The sequence below is a fragment of the Pleuronectes platessa genome, chromosome 13, assembly GCF_947347685.1.
Source record: "Pleuronectes platessa chromosome 13, fPlePla1.1, whole genome shotgun sequence".
NCBI classification, from domain to species: Eukaryota; Metazoa; Chordata; class Actinopteri; order Pleuronectiformes; family Pleuronectidae; genus Pleuronectes; species Pleuronectes platessa.
This window is the reverse complement of record NC_070638.1, coordinates 22,944,359-22,966,824: the sequence shown is the minus strand read 5'-3', so window position 1 is coordinate 22,966,824 and position 22,466 is coordinate 22,944,359. Positions and strand designations below refer to the sequence as shown.

Sequence of the window (22,466 nt, the reverse complement as noted above, 5' to 3'; positions counted from 1 at the left end):
GAGAGGCACAGGAATTTTCTTTGTTCTTTGTTTGCTCGCTGTTTGGTTAAATAAACCACGCTTTTCGCAGAAACTGGACATCTGTTTGGACACTATGTTTTTCCCATCCGCGTACACCACAACCCATGGTGCAACAGTGGCCCTTTGATTAGTATAATTCGAAGTTTGATTTGATACGTTTATCTGTTTGACAATCGGCTGCTACAGGGAATTCATGATGAAAATCCTGCTGTATCATCAGCTTTCTAATCATTGGAAATAGGGCTAGACGATACGGCCAAAAAGTTTAATACTTGTTCAAATAAAAAAAATTCAAGTTTGGGATTCATGATTTCAATTCCCTTCAAAGTACAGCAAGACTTGAAACCTACATTTTTCAAGAATTTAAGATTTGCAGAAGAATAAAAAAGGAGATGCTCTACCTGAAACACAGTCATCAAATGCAGGTTCTTCCACACAGCTATGCACTGGCAGTACTTGTGACTTCAATAAAGTAGACTATGCACATCCACTGAAATGATCATTCTCAGCAAGCAGCTCATCACGACCTGTAGTTGCATTTTATGATCAGGCTACCTCTAGCGACTGTAGTTATTATGGTGAGAACAAGGAAGGAAGTCAGGTGGGGAAATATAAAGTGCAACAGTGTTAGGAGGAAGTAGGATCTTTATAGGCACTACATCAGGAGCAGCTCCTCTGGGTCATATCACAGCATGGACACAAACAACCTCTGAGTTCCTTGGTGCAGAAGTACCATGACTATGTATATAATATATACATATATTTATAACAGTTTTTCCCTCTTAAATTTGATTAACACTTCCCCCAGGTGATCTACCTAAATTTAAATACATTTCTGATCAAAATATTCTTTGGACTTAAGGGTCCAGGGTGGAGCATTAAGTGACGTCTTGCAGTGAAGTTGCATATTGACACCAACTGAAACCCCTCACACAACCCCTCTATTTCCAAGGGTGTTCGAAAACTGCAGAGGCCTAACATAAAGTGTGAAAGCCTTGTCATGGTTTAATAAGTAGCAGTTGTAAGCAAGTAAATTAAACTGTAACTCATAAGCAATGAGACAGAGCAGGGCATCTTACAGAGAGCACAGGAACTTGGTTTGGGTCTTGAGGAATCTTAGCATTTACTTACTGACAAATAGCATAAATTGTGAAAAACCTTCACACTTACTGCACTATACACAGACGATGAATCCGTGTAATTTGCTTTTTTACCTACTGCCCATATAATTGCTACACACATCTGCACACATGTCTATAATGATGTGCAATATAATTTATTTCAAAATAGTGCCGGTGAGTCAAGGGAAGCTTGACTTGCTAGCAATTACCAGTAACCGATCAGTGATCCAAGGTTTGATCATCAACGTTCAAAAGTTAAAAAAAATGCTGCTGTCACTCCAGCTTAACAAACATCAGACTGTACGTTCTGAGATCATCTAGCCTGGCTGCCATGTTGGCATGCCAGTGGTATGGGTATATTACATGTTGACCCTCAGGTCTTTCAGAGGCTCAAAAAGCAAAAACCAGTGATGTAAAGCTTTAACATGTTACGTCAAAATGACAGGGCTTCAAAATTCATAACCACCATCAATGAATTGGTGTTGACGACTTTCTGTGGACCTCTCCGGCGCACAAGGATCATGTGGCAATGTCTCCTGTGTTATCTTATGATCTCAAAAGTTGTGTATTTAAAAACAGCTCCATTTTATCTTCTCTATCACAGGTACTTCATAGACAATGAAGAGGATAGACCTTTGTTTTTCACCATTGGGGTGAACAGCGGCATCATCAGGACTACTGGGGTTCTGGACCGGGAAGAAAGGGCATGGCACAACATCACGGTGATGGCTGCAGAAGTTGGTAAGTTCACAGCAACAGCACACAACATCAAACTGTCACACTGTTTTCTCTGTATAACCATCCACCAGCAGGACACCCATTTATTTCTCCCTCCAGCTTTCAAACAGTGATCTCTCCATCAAGCTATTCATCCCTACTTCACTGCATGTGTCCTTAAAGTGATCCCAACACGCCTCAAGTTGTTTGTTTGAGTGTGTTGCACTTTTTTTGCAGATCTAACTTTTTTTTCCTATCGAGGTTACATTTATTTATTTTATCTTGTTTTTGCAGGAGTTTCTGTTGAATGTTATGAGTGAAATAAAAAAAAGCCAGTTCCAGCCTTTAGTCATTCTATTTTCACTTTTAAACTATTGCAATGTTCTATTTATGCCTGCTCCCTGCAGAAAAGACAAGTGGGATGCTTTTAGCGTTGAATGGAAAAAAGAACAAATTAAAATCCAGGGTAAAACTGAGATTTCACAAAATGAACCATGTCATGGTGTGTACCTGTCAATTTCTTTCTTCTACTTCTAAAGCATCAGATCAAATGGCTGTGTAATGTAAAAACCACTTGCTTAAAGTGACAACTGCTGTATGTGACAGCATTTAATTATCAACAACTGTTCATTTCCCCTCAGCTCTACATGTCAGAGGGACCTTCTCCATAGAAGTGTATCGGAACTTTCTAATATTCTTCAAAACAGGAGTGTCATTTTCAACAAATGCATGTTTTTTGGGATTATAGAGAAAAATTTGTATATTCGCACTATAACTACCTATCCAGTACATACAGCAAGCAAAGTTAGCTTCTAGCTGGTGAACGCAGATGAGCCTTTAGCAACTGATGTTGCTCTGTGTCTGATGAAGGTGCATTATGGGCATTATTTTTGATTATCAACCCCATACAATTTACAACTCAGTTTTGGATTGATTGTAAATTGTGCATTGTAATTGTGGCTCTTAAAAACAGCTTAACATTTTTGGCTGGTTATTAATCCCTAAAATATCTTTAACCCTTTGATACACAACATGAGTCAAAAGTGACCCCATGGAGTTTTAATTGTAAATATTTTAGCAAAAATATATTCCATCATTCAGAATTCCAGGAATTCCTCAATTAACTTGTTTTTGATCATCACAAATTCTTATTTTCATTTGTCCTTTTTACTTTTTTAATAAAAATATTTTTTGTATCACTATCCTTCTAAGGCACAACATGTATCAAAAATGACCCGTACTCATTTCACATGTTATTTAATGCATGGCTGTGCTTCTTTGCTATATCTTTTAAAATCTATTTATTTAATCATTTAAATTACAAAGTATTCATTAAAATATCTTGTTTTTGATTACCACAAATAATTATTTTCATTTTCTCTGTCTTAATTTAACTAAAATAGTTTTTGTATTACTACATCAAGTTTACACACATGGGTCAAAAATGACCCATGTATGTAAGTGTGAATTTGATAGGAACCTTTGATTTGTAAATGTTTGTAGTTAGGAACATGTTTACTGTGGACAACTTTTCACATGCCACACACTTGTCAGAACTACTGACACTGCACATCTGATTCATGTAAGTCTTATTTTACAATTGTTTTACCTAAGAAAATATTTGAAATCTTATGAAAAGATAACTGCACATAACATTTGAACATTACTTACCTCTACTGGTGAAAAAGAGAAATATGTCCAATATTATTAGCTATGTCAGCTAGGTCAACAAAATACAACTTGAAATAGAACAGTATTCTGTATACTGTATACTGAATACTTTATCAACTGATAGTTGAAAATATTATCTAGATTTTTTTTGCCACAGTGTTCGTATGGCTTGTCACAGTCATTCCAGATTTACAGCTGAACAGGACATAGAGATGCTAAATGAAGAACAGGATGAAGATGAAGCAATTCTTGATGCTGATTCCGAGTCTGACATCTCTGATGCTGATGACCTAGACTATGTGCCAAAGGGTCAAGCTGGAGTTGTGGGCATGTCTAGTAATCAAGCTCTCCTAGATGAACAAGACGCCTTGGATGAGATCGATGACTCGTCTGATGAGTCCTCTGACAACCCAGTCTCATCAGAGAAAACTCAGACCCAGGCTAATAGACTGAGTGAAAAAGGTTATTACTGGAATGAGCATCCCCCCACTCAGGGCAGAGTAAGAAGCCACAACACCCTGAGGAGCTGCCCAGGACCTGCATCTGGTTCAACAACAGTTTCACCGAAAGATGCCTGGGATTTATTTATTAGTGACATCATTTAGGAGGTTCTTAAATGGTTCTAAACCTAACCCTAACCTATTTAGAGGGACGAAGAGCAGCAGCAGTAGCAAAAGAAAAAGAGTGGAGATGTGTCGACAAAGTAGAATTCATGGTCTTTATTGGTTTCTTTGGTCCAAATCACTGCTAAAATAATCATTTCTAACAAAATCTTTATTACAGTATGTCTTTTTTTTTTTAATCACACCTGCATACCTGGGTCATTTTTGACCAATGTGTGTTAACTTGATGTAAAAATACAAAAAATATTTTAGTTCATAAATTGAGAAAGATAAAATGAAAATAATGATTTGTGGTAATCAAAAACAAGATATTTAATGAATACTTTGAATAATAAATGATGGAATAAATTGATTTCCAAAAGTATAGCAAAGAAACACTCAGCCGTGCATTAAATAACATTTTAGATCAATACGGGTCATTTTTGACCCATGTTGTGCCTTAGAAGGGGTTTGCATAGCTTGTGTATCAAAGGGTAAGTGAAATGTGCAGATGACTAAGTGGTGTGTTTTGGATTCTCTGTCAGATTTCTGGGACAGAAAGCAGATCTGCTTAAGCGGATTTTGGGGTGAGGATGTCTGGGGAGATCTGCAAGATATGGGCAGCGAGACCATGAGGGGGTTTGAATGTGAGGAGGAGAATTTTAAAGTCTGATAGGTCACAGGGAGCCTGAGAAGGAATGTTTGTTAATGGATTTAAAGCCAGTAAGGATTCAAGCTGCAGTTCGTGTGAGTTTTTTAGGGATGCCAGACAAGATGGCATTACAGTCGAGACGTGGCCTAAACATTAACCAGGATTTCAGTGCTGGGCCAACTCAGGGATGAGACGGGCATTTTTATGATATGATAACAAGGCACTCAATGCATATATGTTGAAATGGGTATGGAATCCTCAATGACAAGGGTGAAACCTATTTTGTGAATCGATATTGTATCAGATACCCCCAGTGATGTTATATGGGAGTGAGTAGATTGTAGAGAGAAACTGGTTTAGTGGATCGTTATGTAGATTTGGCATTTCCCTCTGCCGGTTTGCTTGATAAAGAACATTCTCATATCGCGTTTTAATTTGCGGAATTCTGTGGAATTGACATTTAGAGATGTGACAGGGCCTCTGTGCAACACCACATAGATTGTGTCTGTGCTGAATGCATCTGAGGAATAGTCCATCAGTTCTTTCTTTCTGATCCTCCCCTCTCATCTTGCCAATTACCCTCTCTCCTACCCTTTAGTGCACAATAGTGTGAGTAATGAAGTGAGCGGGGGCATGCATAAATGCCAGGTGGCTCAGTCACCCTGATGCTGAGTCTCTGGGGATTAATCTAAGGACTAAGCCTCCCATGCAGGAAGGACACCTAACGTATAATTTAAGAATTCAAGATGTACTCCACGTCTATCCTCATGTGAACTAATTGGAATTCAATCTTAGTTTAAAATCTATCTCAATGGGAAAAGAGGTTGGTGTTAAAGATAGAAAGGGAGAAAATGTATTCTAGTTGGGTGCTGTTTCACAGGCAAACATTTTTTTAAGAAAAATGTGTATTGCCATGTTATTATTTTAAAGTCCACTACAGCACTCTTTTTAATCCTGCCTGTTTGGAAAGGGCTGTTTGCTTGGCCTGTATTAAAGCTCTGGAGCTTCTTCAGAATTATGCCATAAGCCCTTTTTAAACAGTTCTACAAAGTATTGTCACTCTTTTACTGCTTGTGTGGTGCATGTTGTCTGCAGAGCTTCATAAACAGTCTATGGTCCAGAGTGAAGTCAAAATACTTGGTTTTCATCCTACCTGGTTTATCTGCTATGAAAATGTAATATATCTTTCATGAAAGAAAGTGAATTTGCTTTATTACAGCTCACATGTATGGCTTATATGTTGGTTTTAATTAATTATTGTTATAACTGGTAATATTTTTTTACCCTGAAGAAAACTTGCTAAAGATTTGCTGGACGTGCCCTGACCACACCTCATTTAAAAATCCGATCAGACATAGACCCCCAGATGGGCATAAGTGCCTTTTCCTCAGTTAATGGACGAGAAAAGAAGATTGTGTAGTCTGAAACAAGCACAGCCAGTTGGGTTGTGATGACTTATTCAAACAGTTTTAGGCCCAATCCCATTCACCCCTTAGCCCTTCATTTTGCACGTTCACGTGTAGGGGTAGGCTGTCTTTTAGTTTTGTTTCTAGCCCATGTTTGTCTTTGTCGGTTAATAGTGGAAATTACACAGGTCAGGACATACAGTTGAAGTAAAATGTTCTTTTTCACATTTCGTTATTTTGGTTTGTGGTTGTTCATCGTTAGGATCCTGTTAATTTGGGTAAGAGCAGGAATTCTGTACCTGAAATAGACTTTATTTGCTCACTATACTGTCCCATGTACTGTCCTTCCATCAAACACACCTCTGCTACCAGAACACAATTCAGGGAATCTTGGTTGGAGGAGAAGTGAAGTCCCTGAACGAGTAACTCAATAAATAACTAAATGAGAAAAACGTATTGATGAAGATGTATTGCTTTGCTTGCAATGTGGACAATGTGTATTGGAACAGACAAAAAACGTGGGTGCTATATGATTTGCATCTCTCCAAGGACCTGGGGCTTTGGGGAGACAGACAGCACAATGCAACTGAGGAGAGCTAATGGATCTGGCCTAAAAGATGGGACAAGGCATAAAGAGCAAGTAATTCTTGAAGTAGGTTAGCAGCATATGCTGTGAGGGAGACGTCCCTGTTGCCTGCAGCAAGGACAAGGGCCCAACATTTCTAAGAGTGTTGGTCCCCAGCCAATGACCCTGCAGCTAACAAAGCAGGCACCAGAGGAGGTGTTAAAGGCCCAGAGACCACAGGATGAACAATAACTGGTACAAATTCAAATTTTAACTGATTTATAAGATATATAAAAAAAAGCACAAGCATCTATTACTAAGTAACCACAAGATAAAAGTTCAACAAGGTTTCAAACAACAAAATAAGACAAAGATGTAGTAATGATATTGGTATTGTAGTAGTATTATTGGTATAAAAGGTTAAAAGAAGAGAAGATGTTTAAAATAAAAATAAAGTAGAACAGGCACAAGTTAATAAAATACTCCGATATCATAATAAGAAATAAATACTTGCTCATGGGGTTAACTGTCCCTGGCTCATTTCCCAGTCCTCCCTGACTTTAAAGAACTTAAGTCTTACTTCATTGTAGAAATATGTGTTTATAGGTTCTCCACTTCATGGACACTGAAGACACACATATTGATTTCAAGAAGAAGAGACTTATATATAAGCATAACAGGTATGTGTACATTTTTCTTTACGCCTGTGGATCTCCCTTGCTCTCACCATTAACATCAGCACAGACTTACAGTGCCTTGCATAAGTATTCACCCCCTTTGGACTTTTCTACATTTTGTCATGCTATAACCACAGATTAAAATTTATTTCATCGTGAGTTTATGTAATGGACCAACACAAAATAGTGCATCATTTGGAAGTGGGGGGAAATATTACATGGATTTCAAAATGATTTACAAATAAAAATCTGAAAAGTGTTGAGTGCATATGTATTCACCCCCTTTACTGTGAAACCCCTAACAAAGATCTGGTGCGACCAATTGCATTCACAAGTCACATTTGCAAGTCACATAATTAGTAAATAGGGTCCACCTGTCTGCAATTTAATCTCAGTATAAATACACCTGTTCTGTGACGGACTCAGAGTTTGTTGGAGATCATGAAGACCAAGGAGCTCACCAAACAGGTCAGGGATAAAGTTGTGGAGAAATATGAAGCAGGGTTAGGTTATAAAAAAATATCCAGAGCTTTGAACATCTCTCTGAGCACCATAAAATCCATCATAAGAAAATGGAAAGAATATGGCACAACCGCAAACCTACCAAGAGGAGGCCGTCCACCCAAACTGAAGAGTCGGACAAGGAGAAAATTAATCAGAGAAGCAACCAGGAGGCCCATGGTTACTCTGGAGGAGTTGCAGAGATCCACAGCTGAGGTGGGAGAATCTGTCCACAGGACAACTATTAGTCGTCTACTCCACAAATCTGGCCTTTATGGAAGAGTGGCAAGAAGAAAGCCATTGTTGAAAGGGATCCATAAAAAATCCCGTTTGGAGTTTGCCAGAAGCCATGTGGGAGACACAGCAAACATGAGGAAGAAGGTGCTCTGGTCAGATGAGACCAAAATTGAACTTTTTGGCCTCAATGCAAAACGCTATGTGTGGCGAAAACCCAACACTGCCCATCACTCTGAGCACACCATCCCAACAGTGAAACATGGTGGTGGTAGCATCATGCTGTGGGGATGCTTCTCTTCAGCAGGTACAGGGAAACTGGTCAGAATAGAGGGAAAGATGGATGGAGCCAAATACAGGGAAATACTTGAAGAAAATCTGATGCAGTCTGCAAAAGACTTGAGACTGGGGCGGAGGTTCATCTTCCAGCAGGACAATGACCCTAAACATACAGCCAGAGCAACAAAGGAATGGTTTGGATTAAAGAATGTTAATGTCTTAAAATGGCCCAGTCAAAGCCCAGACCTCAATCCAATAGAGAATCTATGGCAAGACTTGAAGATTGCGGTTCACAGACGGTCTCCATCCAATCTGACTGAGCTTCATCATTTTTGCTAAGAAGAATGGACAAACCTTTCCATCTCTAGATGTGCAAAGCTGGTAGAGACATACCCCAAAAGACTTGCAGCTGTAATTGCAGCGAAAGGGGGTTCTACCAAGTATTGACACAGGGGGGTGAATACTTATGCACCCAACAGATGTCAACTTTGTTGTTCTCATTGTTGTTTGTGTCACAATAAAAATTGTTTTGCACCTCCAAAGTACTATGCATGTTTTGTTGATCAAACGGGAAAAAAATTATTTAAGTCTATTTGAATTCCAGTTAGTAACAGTACATAATGGGAAAAACTCCAAGGGGGGTGAATACTTATGCAAGGCACTGTACATATGTGCTTTGCAGTGGTTCTTAGCAGGCAGAAGGAGTAAAGGTCAATTTCACTGTGTATGTAGTTGAGACCAGATAAAAAAGTTCAACTCCCTTGTGAATTAAGCAGAGAGGAGCGAGAGATTTTTCTAGATGCAGTATCTGACCTTCACCCCTGCCTATTACCTGGGGTCTGATCAGAAAGTGCCGCTCTTGCACTGGCGAGCTGCTCCCAAGATAAAACTGCATAAGCCCTCTCTAATGGGATGAGCTGAGAGGCACCCAGAAAAGTAAAGCACAGAGGTTGAGGGGATTTAGACGAGGAGAGATCACAGCGAAGGAAGAGATGAGGAGATAAGGACAGAGTATGAAACAAGATGTCAGGTTTGCACTTTGAAGTTGGCTTTCCAAGAATATTTAACCCCTTAGTGTCTAAAGGGGTATCAGAGTAGAGAAAACTCTCTATGTATAATTTCTTTACAGTGAAGCCGTTTTCAGACATGACGTCCGGGTAAAAAGAGATTACCCAGAGTTGCATTCACACAGATGCGTTCACAGCAACAAAAATTCTCCGCATTATTCTGCTGACAGAGGCAGGAAGTGACGTATTAACTCTGCAGTGTAGATCACATGCAGTGTTCCCACATCGACTTCTCCTGGATTTCTGTGGACTTTATACGACGAGTCCAGGCGGATAAAGTCCGTAGAAAATGTGGAGCGTCTCAATCGGATTTTTGCGTTCACAGATGCACATCCTCTGGAGAAAGTACGGAAGGAACTACAGAGTCCAGTGCATGTCTGAAAGGAGCATGATTCTTATGAATCTGCCCTTTATCAACCCTAAATTAATCATTCCAGTATTAATTAATCATATACCGCTTATGGGGTTGGGAAAGGCCTTGTTCTTGGTTTACTAAAAGGCCACAATGTATTGAGAAAAGCCACAATCTTTCAATAAACTTTACCACTGTGTTTTTATTATTTAACCCTAACCACAGATTTGACTGTGGATATGAAAACCGCTCTTCGTTTTCACAGTGCTCAACATTTTTACACCCACCATCTACCCCAACCACTTTCACTTGACTCCCATGGAGGTGGGAAAACAAAATTAGTTTTGAGTATATGAAGGTGATTATGTTTAAAACACTGGAGGTTGGTGTTCTAGATAGATATGGCTGAATGTATTTTTTTATCATAAATCTACACCCACTAGTAAACATACTATTGTTTATCAATATAATATTATTCCATTCAATTTCATTTAGCTGACGCTTTTATCCAAAGCGACTTACAATAAGTGCATTCAACCCTGAGGGTACAAGCCCAAAACAACAAGAATTAAGAAAGTAGAATTTCTACATAAAAAAATGCAAAACTACAAAGTGCTATAAGTAAGTGCCATTTAAGTGCTACTAAATTGTTAGTTTATACATTTTTATTCAAGGTATAGTCGGAAGAGGTATGTTTTTAGGAAGATGTGTAAGCTTTCTGCTGATGGATGTCCATGAGGAGCTCGTTTAACCATTTAGGAGCCAGGACAGCAAACAGCCGGATTTTGTTGAGTGTTTAGCTCGCAGTGAGGGAGCAACAAGCCGATTGGCAGACGGCGGAGTGAACGGGCTGAGGTGTAATGTTTGACCATGTCCTGGATGTAGACTGGACCTGATCCGTTCACAGCAGGGTACGCAAGTACTAGTGTTTTGAAACAGATGCGAGCAGCCACTGGTAACCAGTGAAGGGAGCGGAGGAGCGGAGTAGTGTGAGTGACTTTAGGTAGGTTAAAGACCAATCGAGCTGCTGCAGTCTGGATGAGCTTCAGAATTGTCAAGCTTTTTTGTAATTTCGTCGCTTGAAAGAGATTAATAAATCAACTGGATAGGGTCACTGGATTTCACTCAACGATAAGTCACAGTGCATTGCTTATGTTTTAATATTGGGCTAGGCAATAATTAGAGGCATTGACCATACACCTCTTTGTAAGTGTGGTGAAAAATGGCACGAAAATTGTATTGCATACATTGTAGTGTTTTACAGATATTTGTCAGGACTCAAGACATCCAATTTGAACAGGAATGTCTGTCATTGTACCCAGGGCCCAAAAAAGCGGTTAATTCAGCCATGATGATCAAACCAGATGTCGGCCTGACCCACTAAGAAAAACTAAATAAAACAAATTCTGATGTTCACCCAGTAATTCTATTGAGGTTTGCAATCCAGGCTGAATTTCCAATCATTCCTTCTTTAAGTATGTTATGCATACACGCTCGAGGGATAATGAAGGAATTAAATCTCTGGAGGATTCGATTAGGGTAAAGAAAATCAAACTATAAAATGTCCCCTTCATTTGACATTATAGTCGTGGTGGCAGCGTATTATTATCAGACGTATTATCACTGTGTGTCGTCTCCTTCTGGTCAGCGGTGTGTGAGATATTGAATGTGACAGATGACTGAACAAACAAATGGAAGTTACAGACCCCACCCATTCCGAAGGAGATATGAAACATCACAATCGAAATGAAAGAGAAAATTGACAGATGAGATCCTGATGACGTGACAGTGAAATTGCTGTTGAGAAACTTGTGGTGCTCATGCAAGCAACGTGAGTGAACACGACCTGCAAATGTTCACCAGTTCTCCTTCAGGCTGAAGTCACTGCAGTTGCTGCGTTGTACCTGTTGTGGAAATGCTGGCCAGTTGTGGGTCTATGAGACCATCCAGAGGTGAACAGCTTGAGGAACTGCCCATTCTTCTGTAGGAGCTGCCTCTGGATAACTGCCATTTTCATCTTTACCTGCAGTGCTGATCTTTGTGTTCCCTACAGGTCTCCAATCACTGCTTAGTGGTGTCAATCAAATCTATCACAGTTTCATAGTGGTGAACATTGTCCTTTTAATGCAATTTCTAAACTGCTTTGTGTGCATATAAACTGGAGCTTTAACTTTGGCTTCAACTGAACTTTAAAAAATATAAATATTTAACAAAGCACATAAAAGCCCTCTGCACAGCCTGGACTATTTTAATAATGTCCCCATATTCCATTTTGACCCAGTCATGATTCATATTGTCCTTGCACTTTGACAAACTTTTCATTGACTCGGATCATAAAACATTATTGCAGATTTGTTTTAATTTACACTCACTATGTTAACTGCATTAAGTGAATAAGAGTAAATGAACAACAAACAATACATTTAAATAAGCATGGACTGATCTAATTGAGGTGGAACTTTATTAACTCATTTTGTTCCATCTTATTATGGAAGGAGACAGTTTAAAAGGAGACTAGTTGGCACTGATGTAAAAAAAGTTTCACACTTTTCTAAGCGTGAAACTTACCATCAGAAATTAAATCTATTTACCATTTTCTTAAGGCTGCTGCACACTAGAGGGTGATCGGGCACTTTTAGGACCTGATGTACTCCTTCTGACAATGGCGGCTGTGTTCCCTACCGGCGGTCAGCTGGTGCAGTTTATCTGCCAAAATAAATATCAAAATATCAAACATGTTTAAATTTATGATAATCTGCTCAAACAGAAACCCGCAATAAATAGTAAATGGTCTGTATTTATAAAACGCTTTTCTAGTTTTGCTGAAAACTCAAGGCCCTTTCGTTACAGTACAGTTTATTGCCATTCACACAAACATTCATACAGTTCATCTATGGGCAGCATTTTTCAATGAGGGGCAATTCGGGGTTCAGATTATTATTATTTCGATAATGTGAACTTATAATAACATAGATATATCGTGTTGATGACTTCAAACCAGGCTTTTGTTGGTGTAAAGTGCAAACACTTTTCACCTCCTCAAGAGAACAATACATCAACAGTGCACCTGACCATAACTCATCTTAAAACAAACATCCCCATTGGTCCTCGAGTACAAGGGTATTCTGTGCTGATCGGGAAATGGATGACAGAGTCAGTCTGAAACCAGCAAAGACACTTGCATCGCCCTCCGCACCCCATTGAGCCAGATGTAAGTTCAAGTTCCTCCAGGGTTCTCTTCTGCAGCGTTTTTGCTTTTCATCTTGACTGATGGTCTACATGATGTCTCATGGTGTGCCGTACCTGGTTTTAGGCACTGGTCCTTTGTGTGGAAACAATCTATTATTTGTCAGAGCAGAAAACTGTGGTGTTGGAGCTTTTAAGTAGATGTAATAACAAATGTCCAAGCTTCAAATGGTAGCATTATTTATATTATTTGAGGTGATACTTACGGTGGCCCTGAGAGCTCAACGAACAGCAACTTAAGAAAACACATGCAAGTTGACAAAACACAAGCAAAGTAAGAAAACATCTTCATCAAGTTCACAACACAACACAACACATTACAGAAACGCGCAGCAAATAGACAAACGCGCTGCAGACAGACAAACGCGCAGCAAATAGACAAACACGCTGCAAATAGTGAAACGCGCTGCAAATAGACAAACGCGCTGCAAATAGAGAACGCTGAACTTAACAAATCAGTTTTCATATTATTAACGTGAACGTAACAATGAACGTGAGTGAACGTCATGTTCATTTTTTAAATCATCATCGTATCAGGCCATCATGAAATACCAGGAGCGGGCGAGTGTGTGTGTGTGTGTTTGTAGCGAGCGCACCGACCCAGCCCACTCGCTCGGAAAGACCCACAGTGAGCTCTGAGCAGGAAAATGGTCCGATCCAGAGACATGCCGTCTTCTCCTGTTAAACTGAATAAACAGCGCTAACAAGCAAGCCCCTGTTTGTGAGGCAATGTTTTGTCAATAGTGTGCAGGGGTAGGAAACCTTTACTATCAAAAGAGACATTTTGCCCCCTCTTCTGAGTGAGTGGGCGGGGTCGGGCCCAGGGGCCGGTGCGCTCGCACGCACACACACGCACACGCACACACACACACACACACACACGCACACGCACACGCACACACACGGCCTGAAAAGCCGCATTCGGCTCCAGAGCCGCGGGTGGCCGACCGAATTTGTATGGTGTATTGGACGTTTTTGTGGATTGGACGTTTTTGTGTCTGCTGTGGCAGCAGTGTCCATCACTTTTAGCTTTCCTCTGGAAACACTTCCGTTGTCGTTTCTTCTCTATTTGCCGCGCGTTTCACTATTTGCAGCGTGTTTGTTTATTTGCTGCGCGTTTGTCTATTTGCTGCGCGTTTCTGTAATGTGTTGTGTTGTGTTGTGAACTTGATGAAGATGTTTTCTTAAGTTGCATGTGTTTTCTTAAGTTGCTGTTCGTTGAGCTCTCAGGGCCACTGTAGATACTACTGTTGCCATTAAATACAAATACATTTTCTAATGTGTTTGAAATGGATGAGGAGGTACTGTTGTTGTGAGGGAATCCCAAACCTTTTATCCAAAAAGTTCTGTGTATTTTCCACTCTACGACCAAACCCCCATCCAGCTCCTGATTAATTAGTCCCCCTTTGTTAGGAGACATAAAGTTAGATATATACATTTTAAACACTGTAACCACAGGGCTTTATGATTATGAGTCACCAACATAGAGTATTTGCCATATGTTGTTTCAAATTTTTCCCCGTTTTGGGGTGTTATATGTTTTTATTTGTGAGAGCCTTTTCAGTAATTAGGTATCACATCGTCCACATCTGGATCTCCTCAAAACTGTGTGTGCTCTGGAAAAACTAGTGGTCATTTTTAAATTACACATGATTATAATGATAATGACATGGCCTTTGAGCACAAGACGAGCTCCATGTAGAGCAGGGGTTTTCAACCGGGGGTCCGCGGCCCCCTGGTGGTCCGTGAAGGCATTGCAGGGGCTCCGCGAAATTCGCTTTGATATTTAAACACATTTCCAGATTACTCTTGAAATTCGTGAAAAATATCTAAAATAAGAAAAATATGTTTAAAATAATATAAAGGTGATGAGGGGAACCTTGAAACTGGCTTGGGGCTAGAAACTGCCAGTAGTTCTCCCCTGTGCATGTGTGTTAAAGGTAGATGTAGGAGAGCGGTTGAGCTAGGTAGAAAAACTCTCAGGAGGTCTTGGAGATATAGTTTGTTTGATGGAAATTTTTATTTGCCCAAAAAAAAAAGGCCCAAAAGGGCAGAATTAATAATGAAAATATTAAATAAAACAAAAGAGCGAAAAACTAATAGTTTTTAATAAGACAAATAAATTGGCATAATAGCCAAAACAATTAATTTCAATAACAGTCAACTTTACCACGTTCGCTGGTTGAGAAACAATTTCTTAGGAGAGCTCTAAGACTTACGTCTATCCAGTAGCAGTTCTACCGACAGAATGAATAGACACGCTTAAATCGGGCCTAAGCACGCCCCAATTGTTTGTGTGATATTGTATGATTATCATTTGTGACATATTCTGCATTACTTTGTCATCTTACTCTTCAGTTGTAGCCCCAGCTTATGTTGATGGTTATTGATCACCGTTACTTTAACGTTCTCTCTACATGTCAGCTACATGTCTGAACATTTAAGTCATGAACGTTATATATTGACGTACATATGGTGCTGAGATGCAGTACAACTACAAACTGCATTTAAATTTTGTTTTCAAATCTTAAGCACTGAAAATCAACCGTTTTGGTTGTTTTTTACACAGATTTTTCTAGATTTGTTTGAGGTTTTTAAATGAAACCAACATGGAAAACCAAATGTTAAAACTTCCTTCTATCCACATGCACGCACGCACACACACACACGTAGGCACGCGCGTGACTAGGCACATCAGTGGGTCGCGGATTATTTTGTAGTCCGAATGGTGGTCCCTGGGACAAAACCAGTTGAAAACCCCTGATGTAGAGGATTATATAATGAACTCATTGACTCAATGAAAGCCTTCAGACATTACACAGGTGATCTTTGTACAGTCAATTACATCATAACTGCCGCCCAAATAAAATGTGCCACATTAAGATCAATTAAATCTTTATATATACCGAGTGTATACATTTTTTCAAAAGCAATTAAAAATATTTAGTTTCTCCATCATCCTCTATTTTTCAAATCAAAACTTTTTCTGTTTGTCCCTGCCTATATAGTCATATGAGACTTTGATTTTGTTTCGTGCATGGAAGAATTTATTCTCATAAATTTTCGGTCTTTCTCTATTGTAGGCATTTTTTCTGCTCTCTGAAGTCATTATGATTTTTAATTGTGTATGAATTTCCTATTATGTATTTGTAAAGCTTTTTTACGTTTTGTTAAAATAAACAAACTTTTCTTACATTGGTATGACAGGTTACAAACGTCTCTTTTCTGAAATCGGTCAGTCTTTTTTCTCTCAATTGAAGCAATGGATGATGGGACATATTGCTTGCTTAATGGCCATCGGTTGTAAACTACTTGTCCTTGTGGAATACTATGAGTCTTATAATAATTAATTAATAATAATTCTTACTAAACATTTGATCACGAAAACTCACTTTAAAGTGTATCGTAATAGATAAATAGATAAAGATATAAATATATAAAGATAGAGATTTTACCATGTAGATTTAAGCATAACAGAATCAAAGATATACTTCTGTTGGTGAGAGTCATGTTAGTCTGGCTTATGTTTATGATCTCATTGACCTTGGTTTGTATGTGCTCTTTTAAATACAGCTGGTTTCTTCTGAAGGGCAGCATTTTCCCTCAGATTATATCCCATTGTTAATACACAGTGAGTGAATCTGCAGAACAAGAAAGAGCTTCTTTAAAACACATCAGGGAAAATGTACCCTGTAAAACCAAGTAGAAGCTCAGAACACTATCTTTATCATGGACAGCTCAAATAGAAAAACTGCGCCCTTACTCCCATTGTCAATAGGGGACAGACATGTCTTTTCTTTGGCAACACAGAAGTGATTCAGCAGCTAATGCCTGTTTCTTGTGTTCATTTTCAGATAACCCACGTATGGTGAGTCATGTCCCCGTCACCATCCAGGTCCTGGACGTCAATGACAACGTTCCGTCCATCTCTGGGGGCAGCAGTGCCGTCATAGTGTGCACGAGCACCAAGAATGGACAGGTAGGTTGTTGATTTAAGGAGAAAAAAAATAGGTGTTTGGACACAGATTCTTAAAATCTGATCATTAGCAGAAAGGAAACATTATTTATTATTTTTAACCCTTTGAGAACCTGCTTATGTGAGTGAAAAGGAATTCACATCTTGTTTGTCTTCATTTTAACATTGACTATGGGGTGAGTAGGAAAAATCTGACCTGAAAATGTCCAAACTCACTGGAGGCAAAGTTCCAGGGGACTTCTGTAGTGCACATCATCTCTGCCATGATGTTTCACTTCAATAGCACCTCACAGCTTTGATAAAAGCATAACACGTGTTACATAAGAGAATGTGTGGTGTGAACCTGGATTCAAAAGTCTTGTGAGTTGTGTGCCATGTTTTTTTTCATTTAAAAGGGCCAATCTATCCATCTTGTTCCCCAGGTGACGTGTTGTTTACTCTCATCTTCATGATGCTGAGACTGTGGCTTGCATGGATCCAGATGTAGTTATACCTTAAAGATTCTGAGAAGAAGACACCAAACAGCCGAAGTCATGCTGTAGCCTGGGTGTTATAAATACGGGGGCAGGGACAGCCACGTCTCCATCGGACAAGTCGCCGTGCTGAAATATTGTCCACACAGAGCTACAGCAGCTCAGCTTGTTGTGTTTTGATTTTATGATGTCATGTCGTAAGGATTTCACGATGTAGGGGTCATTAGTTAGATAAGACTATGTATATGTAGGCATGCATATGCGTGTGTATGAAAATTGTTCCTCAGAAAAGGAAAATATTCCCTGTTTAGAAACAATGACTGATCCTTTAAAAAAAAAAAAAGATTTAGCCTGTGACCTGTTTGAAATATCTTCAGTAGGAACTAACGTCTTTAGCCCCAAAGAGACACTGAGAGACGGAATAACATATAATTAGCTTTGGATGCACACCCAGACTTATCTTCAGACATAGGTACACTGAAGAAAACACCTGGGGTCGGATTTATAAAGGATTGCGTAGGATTCCTACTCAAAGTGTGCGTACGCACAAAAGCCGGAAATGGCGTTGGCCAAAGCTAATTCCGATTTATAAAACCGTGCGTACGCACACCTGAACGCAATGTTCACAGTCCACTTGGAAACATTCGTACGTGGATCTGCCTCCAAATCCGCCCTCCACACGCCCACCGTCAACCATGAATGGTCAATGCAAAGCACGGCACGAATATTACATTTTGAAGCTGACCAATGGGTTTCCACCGTGAGTCCTGACGGAGGCACGGCATCAAGCGATGTGAAGAGGAAGTGAAACTTTCAGACACTGACATCGAGGTGTTTGTTAGTGAGGTGGAGGTGAAGAGCGACTTTATGGGACAGCCGTGATGTCACTAATAAAGAAAATACACTGATACTCTGCTGCTGCTGCTGTGAATAACACAATGTGTGAGATTAGAAATCGCTGAGCCCTCGCTTCTGTCAGGCCTGGACTAGAATGAGGACTCAGATGCAGAGGATTTCACGTACAGCACACTTTATTGTGTTCAGATCCTCTATGATGAGTGACAACTTACTTGGCTATGAAACACTTACTAAATATTTCTAGGACCTAGCAAAAAATAAACCGGGGAAGAAAACTCCCTAAAAGATTCAAAATAAGCACTAGGGAAAGAACAAGGTTTATAAACATAAATCGCTCCCGAAGGATGATAAACAAAAGGCTCGAGTAATAAAACAAAAGCGCTCCCGAGGGAGGAAAAACCAAGCTATGAAAAAAGGACAAAAGAAAAGGCTCACCTAAACAGGAGGCTCATCAAACTAACTAGAACTCACTAAACATAAATCGCTCCAAAAGGGAGGAAGAAGAACAGATTACCAAAGAACACAAAACGAAGCTAAACTAGAAAAACTTTAACAAACAAAAAATCACTCTCAAAGAGGATACAGAAAACAACTGACGTGGTGTAGCAAAGATCAAGGCAAAACACGACTATGGCTGTGAACAAGGGCTTAGGTGCACGAACAAGAACGAAACACTTCGGCACAAGACAAAGGGGAGACGCAGACTATAAGCACATGAGGGTGAAGGGAACAGGTGGAGACAATCCGGAATCAGTGACACATGAGGAAGGGCAAGTGACCTGAAACGAGAGGAGAGTTAGGATTTCAAAATAAAACAGGAAGTTACGAGACAAAAACCCAAGACAAGACAGACCTCACCACGGTGTGATAGCTTCCTCCTCATCCTTCCATTCGCATGCACACATCACGCAGATCCCCGCACCACTGTCACGGCAGTATTTATTTATTTAGAGAATCGGACCGATTCCCCCACATCTGTGGATCCTTACCTCCACTGGGATACTTTTTGGAAAGTGTCTTCATTTCTTATAAGTGATCTCCTGTGCGCTCTGTGCGCTCTGTGCTCTGTGGCACGGTCACGTTCACTGCAGTGAAAAGAAGTACTGAAGATATTATAGAAGATATTATTAAAAACTATTAATGACTCGGCACTGTAACTCCACTGTTAAATCGAATCTGAATGTAATTTGCTGTAAGTTGTTTTATATATTTTTAATTAAAAGGCTCGGGTGGAGCAGATATGTCGCGCGAGCAAAACTAAGATGTTGGTTTTTATGTAAATGATGAAGTGGATCAATAATCTGCTTCAATTCAACACCTCATGTCTGCATCGCCACTTTGCCGTCTCCAAAACGTTCGTACACATGGGTCAGAGTTTGTTTAGAAATACGCAAATTTTCCCGTCAAGTTCGTTTTTATAATTCCCAACTCTGGCGTTAGCAGTGGTGTACGCACGTTTCAGGGCCCGTTTTGTGCGTACGCAACGGTTATAAATCTGACCCCAGGACCATGACGATTAAGGTACAGCCTTACAGCATGATCTGAGGGAACAAGCTTTCAGGGTTTACTCCTGGTCCTGTCTTCCTCTCTGAGTTGATGTAAAGCATGAAGGAATTGAAACATATAGTACCAGGTCAAGTTGACTGCAGAAAAGGAAACGTCTCAACAGACCTCAGTTATGTTCATCCCTCAAGCACACAAACGTACAAATACAAAGTAGAGCGCATAAGACAATAATAAAACCACATTCCTCTCTCTCTCTCTCTCTCTCTCTCTCTCTCTCTCTCTCTCTCTCTCTCTCTCTCTCTCTCTCTCTCTCTCTCATACACACACTGCCAAACACTCACTAATGTTGATCTGTAGCCTTTCTGTTGTGTGTCTGACACCATCAGTGGGGGATTTATCAGCTGAGCTGCAGACTTTGCAGCTTCTTGGACCCATAAATTATTCAGACTGTGGAGCATGCTGATGCTTCCGCTGCTGGGCCAGATAGCAGCAGAGACGCTCATATTAAAACCTAAACGTGAGCCTGCCTCCCTGACACCCCCTCATCTCTGCCACCTCCCCACCAGCCTCGCCGCTCAAGAGCAGGCCCACTCTGAACCAGCAATGATAAAACACCTTTCTTTTTTTCACCGCAAATCACAACAGCACACATCTGCATCGCGGCAACTCCTGCACTCACATGTGTACACACAAAGGTGGCGCATCACACACGCTCCCACTGTCTTATATGTGTTGCCCCTTCTTGTATCTGTCTGCCGCCTTCTCTGCTTTTCGAGCAAATCCAAGCTCCAGTTTGCTTGTTTCCAGCGCATGCACTATATAATCATTTAGCTTGGCCACAGGCACATGCTTAGCACAGTCAGTGTCAAGGGACGGTTCTTTTCGCTACACTGCTGGTATTGCAATAAATTGACACAAGGAAATGTTCATGCTTGGCACATCAATCTGGTGTGACAAATTTCTGCTGCTGCATTTGGGGATTCACTTGTCTACTACATTTGCATAATTGGTTTCAAAGTGATGAGACTGGCTGTTTAGGTTGTGGGGCATACAGTACATTTAATATGCATCTCTTGTGTGCTGTAAGTACAAGCCCACGAGTGGCAGTCACAAGTCTAAGGGCTCAGAATGCAAGGCATCATTTGAGATTTCCACGTTTCTTTTTTAACGTATGCACTCTTGAGAAATGTCATGTAGAGGAATGTGACTGAAATAGAAATTAAATTAATTTCACTGTGATAATGTTAATAACATTATATTTGTATATAATCTGTTGAAACTAAGAATGGTAGGGTTTTATTACAATAGTGTGAGTGCTTCACATCGACACTGTTAGTGGGACCCCTCCCATGGAGTCTGCCATGGTGCATCATGTAGCCTGTAGTGGACAAATCAAATACTGGTTCTAAAGGGGGCCTATCACGTTCCTGTGTTACCTGAAGGCTAATGTGAGCGCTTTTAGACATGTGGTATCTCCAGATATTCTGTTGACACCCTCCGAAGGGGGCAGAACGTGAGAACACATTAGAGTGAGCGGCCGCGGACATTCTCCGGAGTTTCACCAGCCCGCCCACTAGACTCTGGAGCATGTCCGAATACAGCAGTGGATCCTCTGGAGGATTCACTGCAGCAATCGGGTATTTCGATGACAAACACATGACAGACACAAATATGAAAGTTTGCTTGCGATATGCAGCTTCAAGACTAGAATCCATTAAATTCTGCCCAAGAAATTTGGATTAAAACTCCTCTGAAAGGATCATCCAATAAATAGATTAACATTAATATGGCAAGCTATAAGCAGGCACCCTCCCTCTAAGTTCCTCTCCGTCTTCCACTTGTGCTGACATCGCGTAGAGGCAAAACCCAATGAGCTGAACTCAGATTTGGGGATTTAAATTGGAAGCGTCAGTTGAAAAGTTAGGTCAGAACACAACTAGAACAAGTTATCTGCATTCAGGCTGGTGCTGATTTCGATCTGTGGGTAAAACCGTCTTATTAAACCGTCAGAGGCTGATGGGTTTCGCTTGTCTTGAGCCGTCTGGAAGAAAGGCTTTAAATGCTTCTTGAATCCATGGTCTCTTTACAACAAACCGTGATCTTATACTGAGAGGCAGGGCAATAAGGAGATGAAATGATAGAGCAGACTATAGTTATATGGTAATTAGATGTGAGGAAATATTGTGTTCTGTTTGCTTAAATATAAAGCAGAGTTGAGGCAGGCGACACTAGAGTGAAATGAAAGAAGAGACACAAGACATGGGAAGAATGAAAATAAGCATGGGATATATTGAGACTGTAACAGGCCTGTTTGCATTTGTGAATGTGGTGCAGGGGTTTCAGTCCAGGACAGGTGAGTACCAGGCTTGGGGGGGTCATTACAGTATATTGGTAGAAAAAAAACAATTCCTACTGTGAATCAAGCTGGTTGATTTATCTAAGTTCTGAGATTCGGCTTAAGAATGGTGAAAAACCCTTGTTTGGAACCCAGTGAAGTATATTGCAGCCCTCACCCCAAATACAGACTCACTGTTAATTCACA

The 22,466-nt window shown here is 40.2% G+C and overlaps 1 protein-coding gene across 1 annotated transcript in view; it reads left to right on the top strand.

Annotated features, from left to right (window-relative positions):
• LOC128454895 (cadherin-18) overlaps nucleotides 1-22,466 on the top strand; it is a 153,209-nt gene that overhangs the window by 114,270 nt on the left and 16,473 nt on the right. The window contains exons 8-9 of the mRNA XM_053438488.1: nucleotides 1,747-1,883; nucleotides 16,966-17,090. Of these exons, the coding sequence (XP_053294463.1) occupies nucleotides 1,747-1,883; nucleotides 16,966-17,090 (262 nt within the window). The remainder of the gene's footprint in view (nucleotides 1-1,746; nucleotides 1,884-16,965; nucleotides 17,091-22,466) is intronic.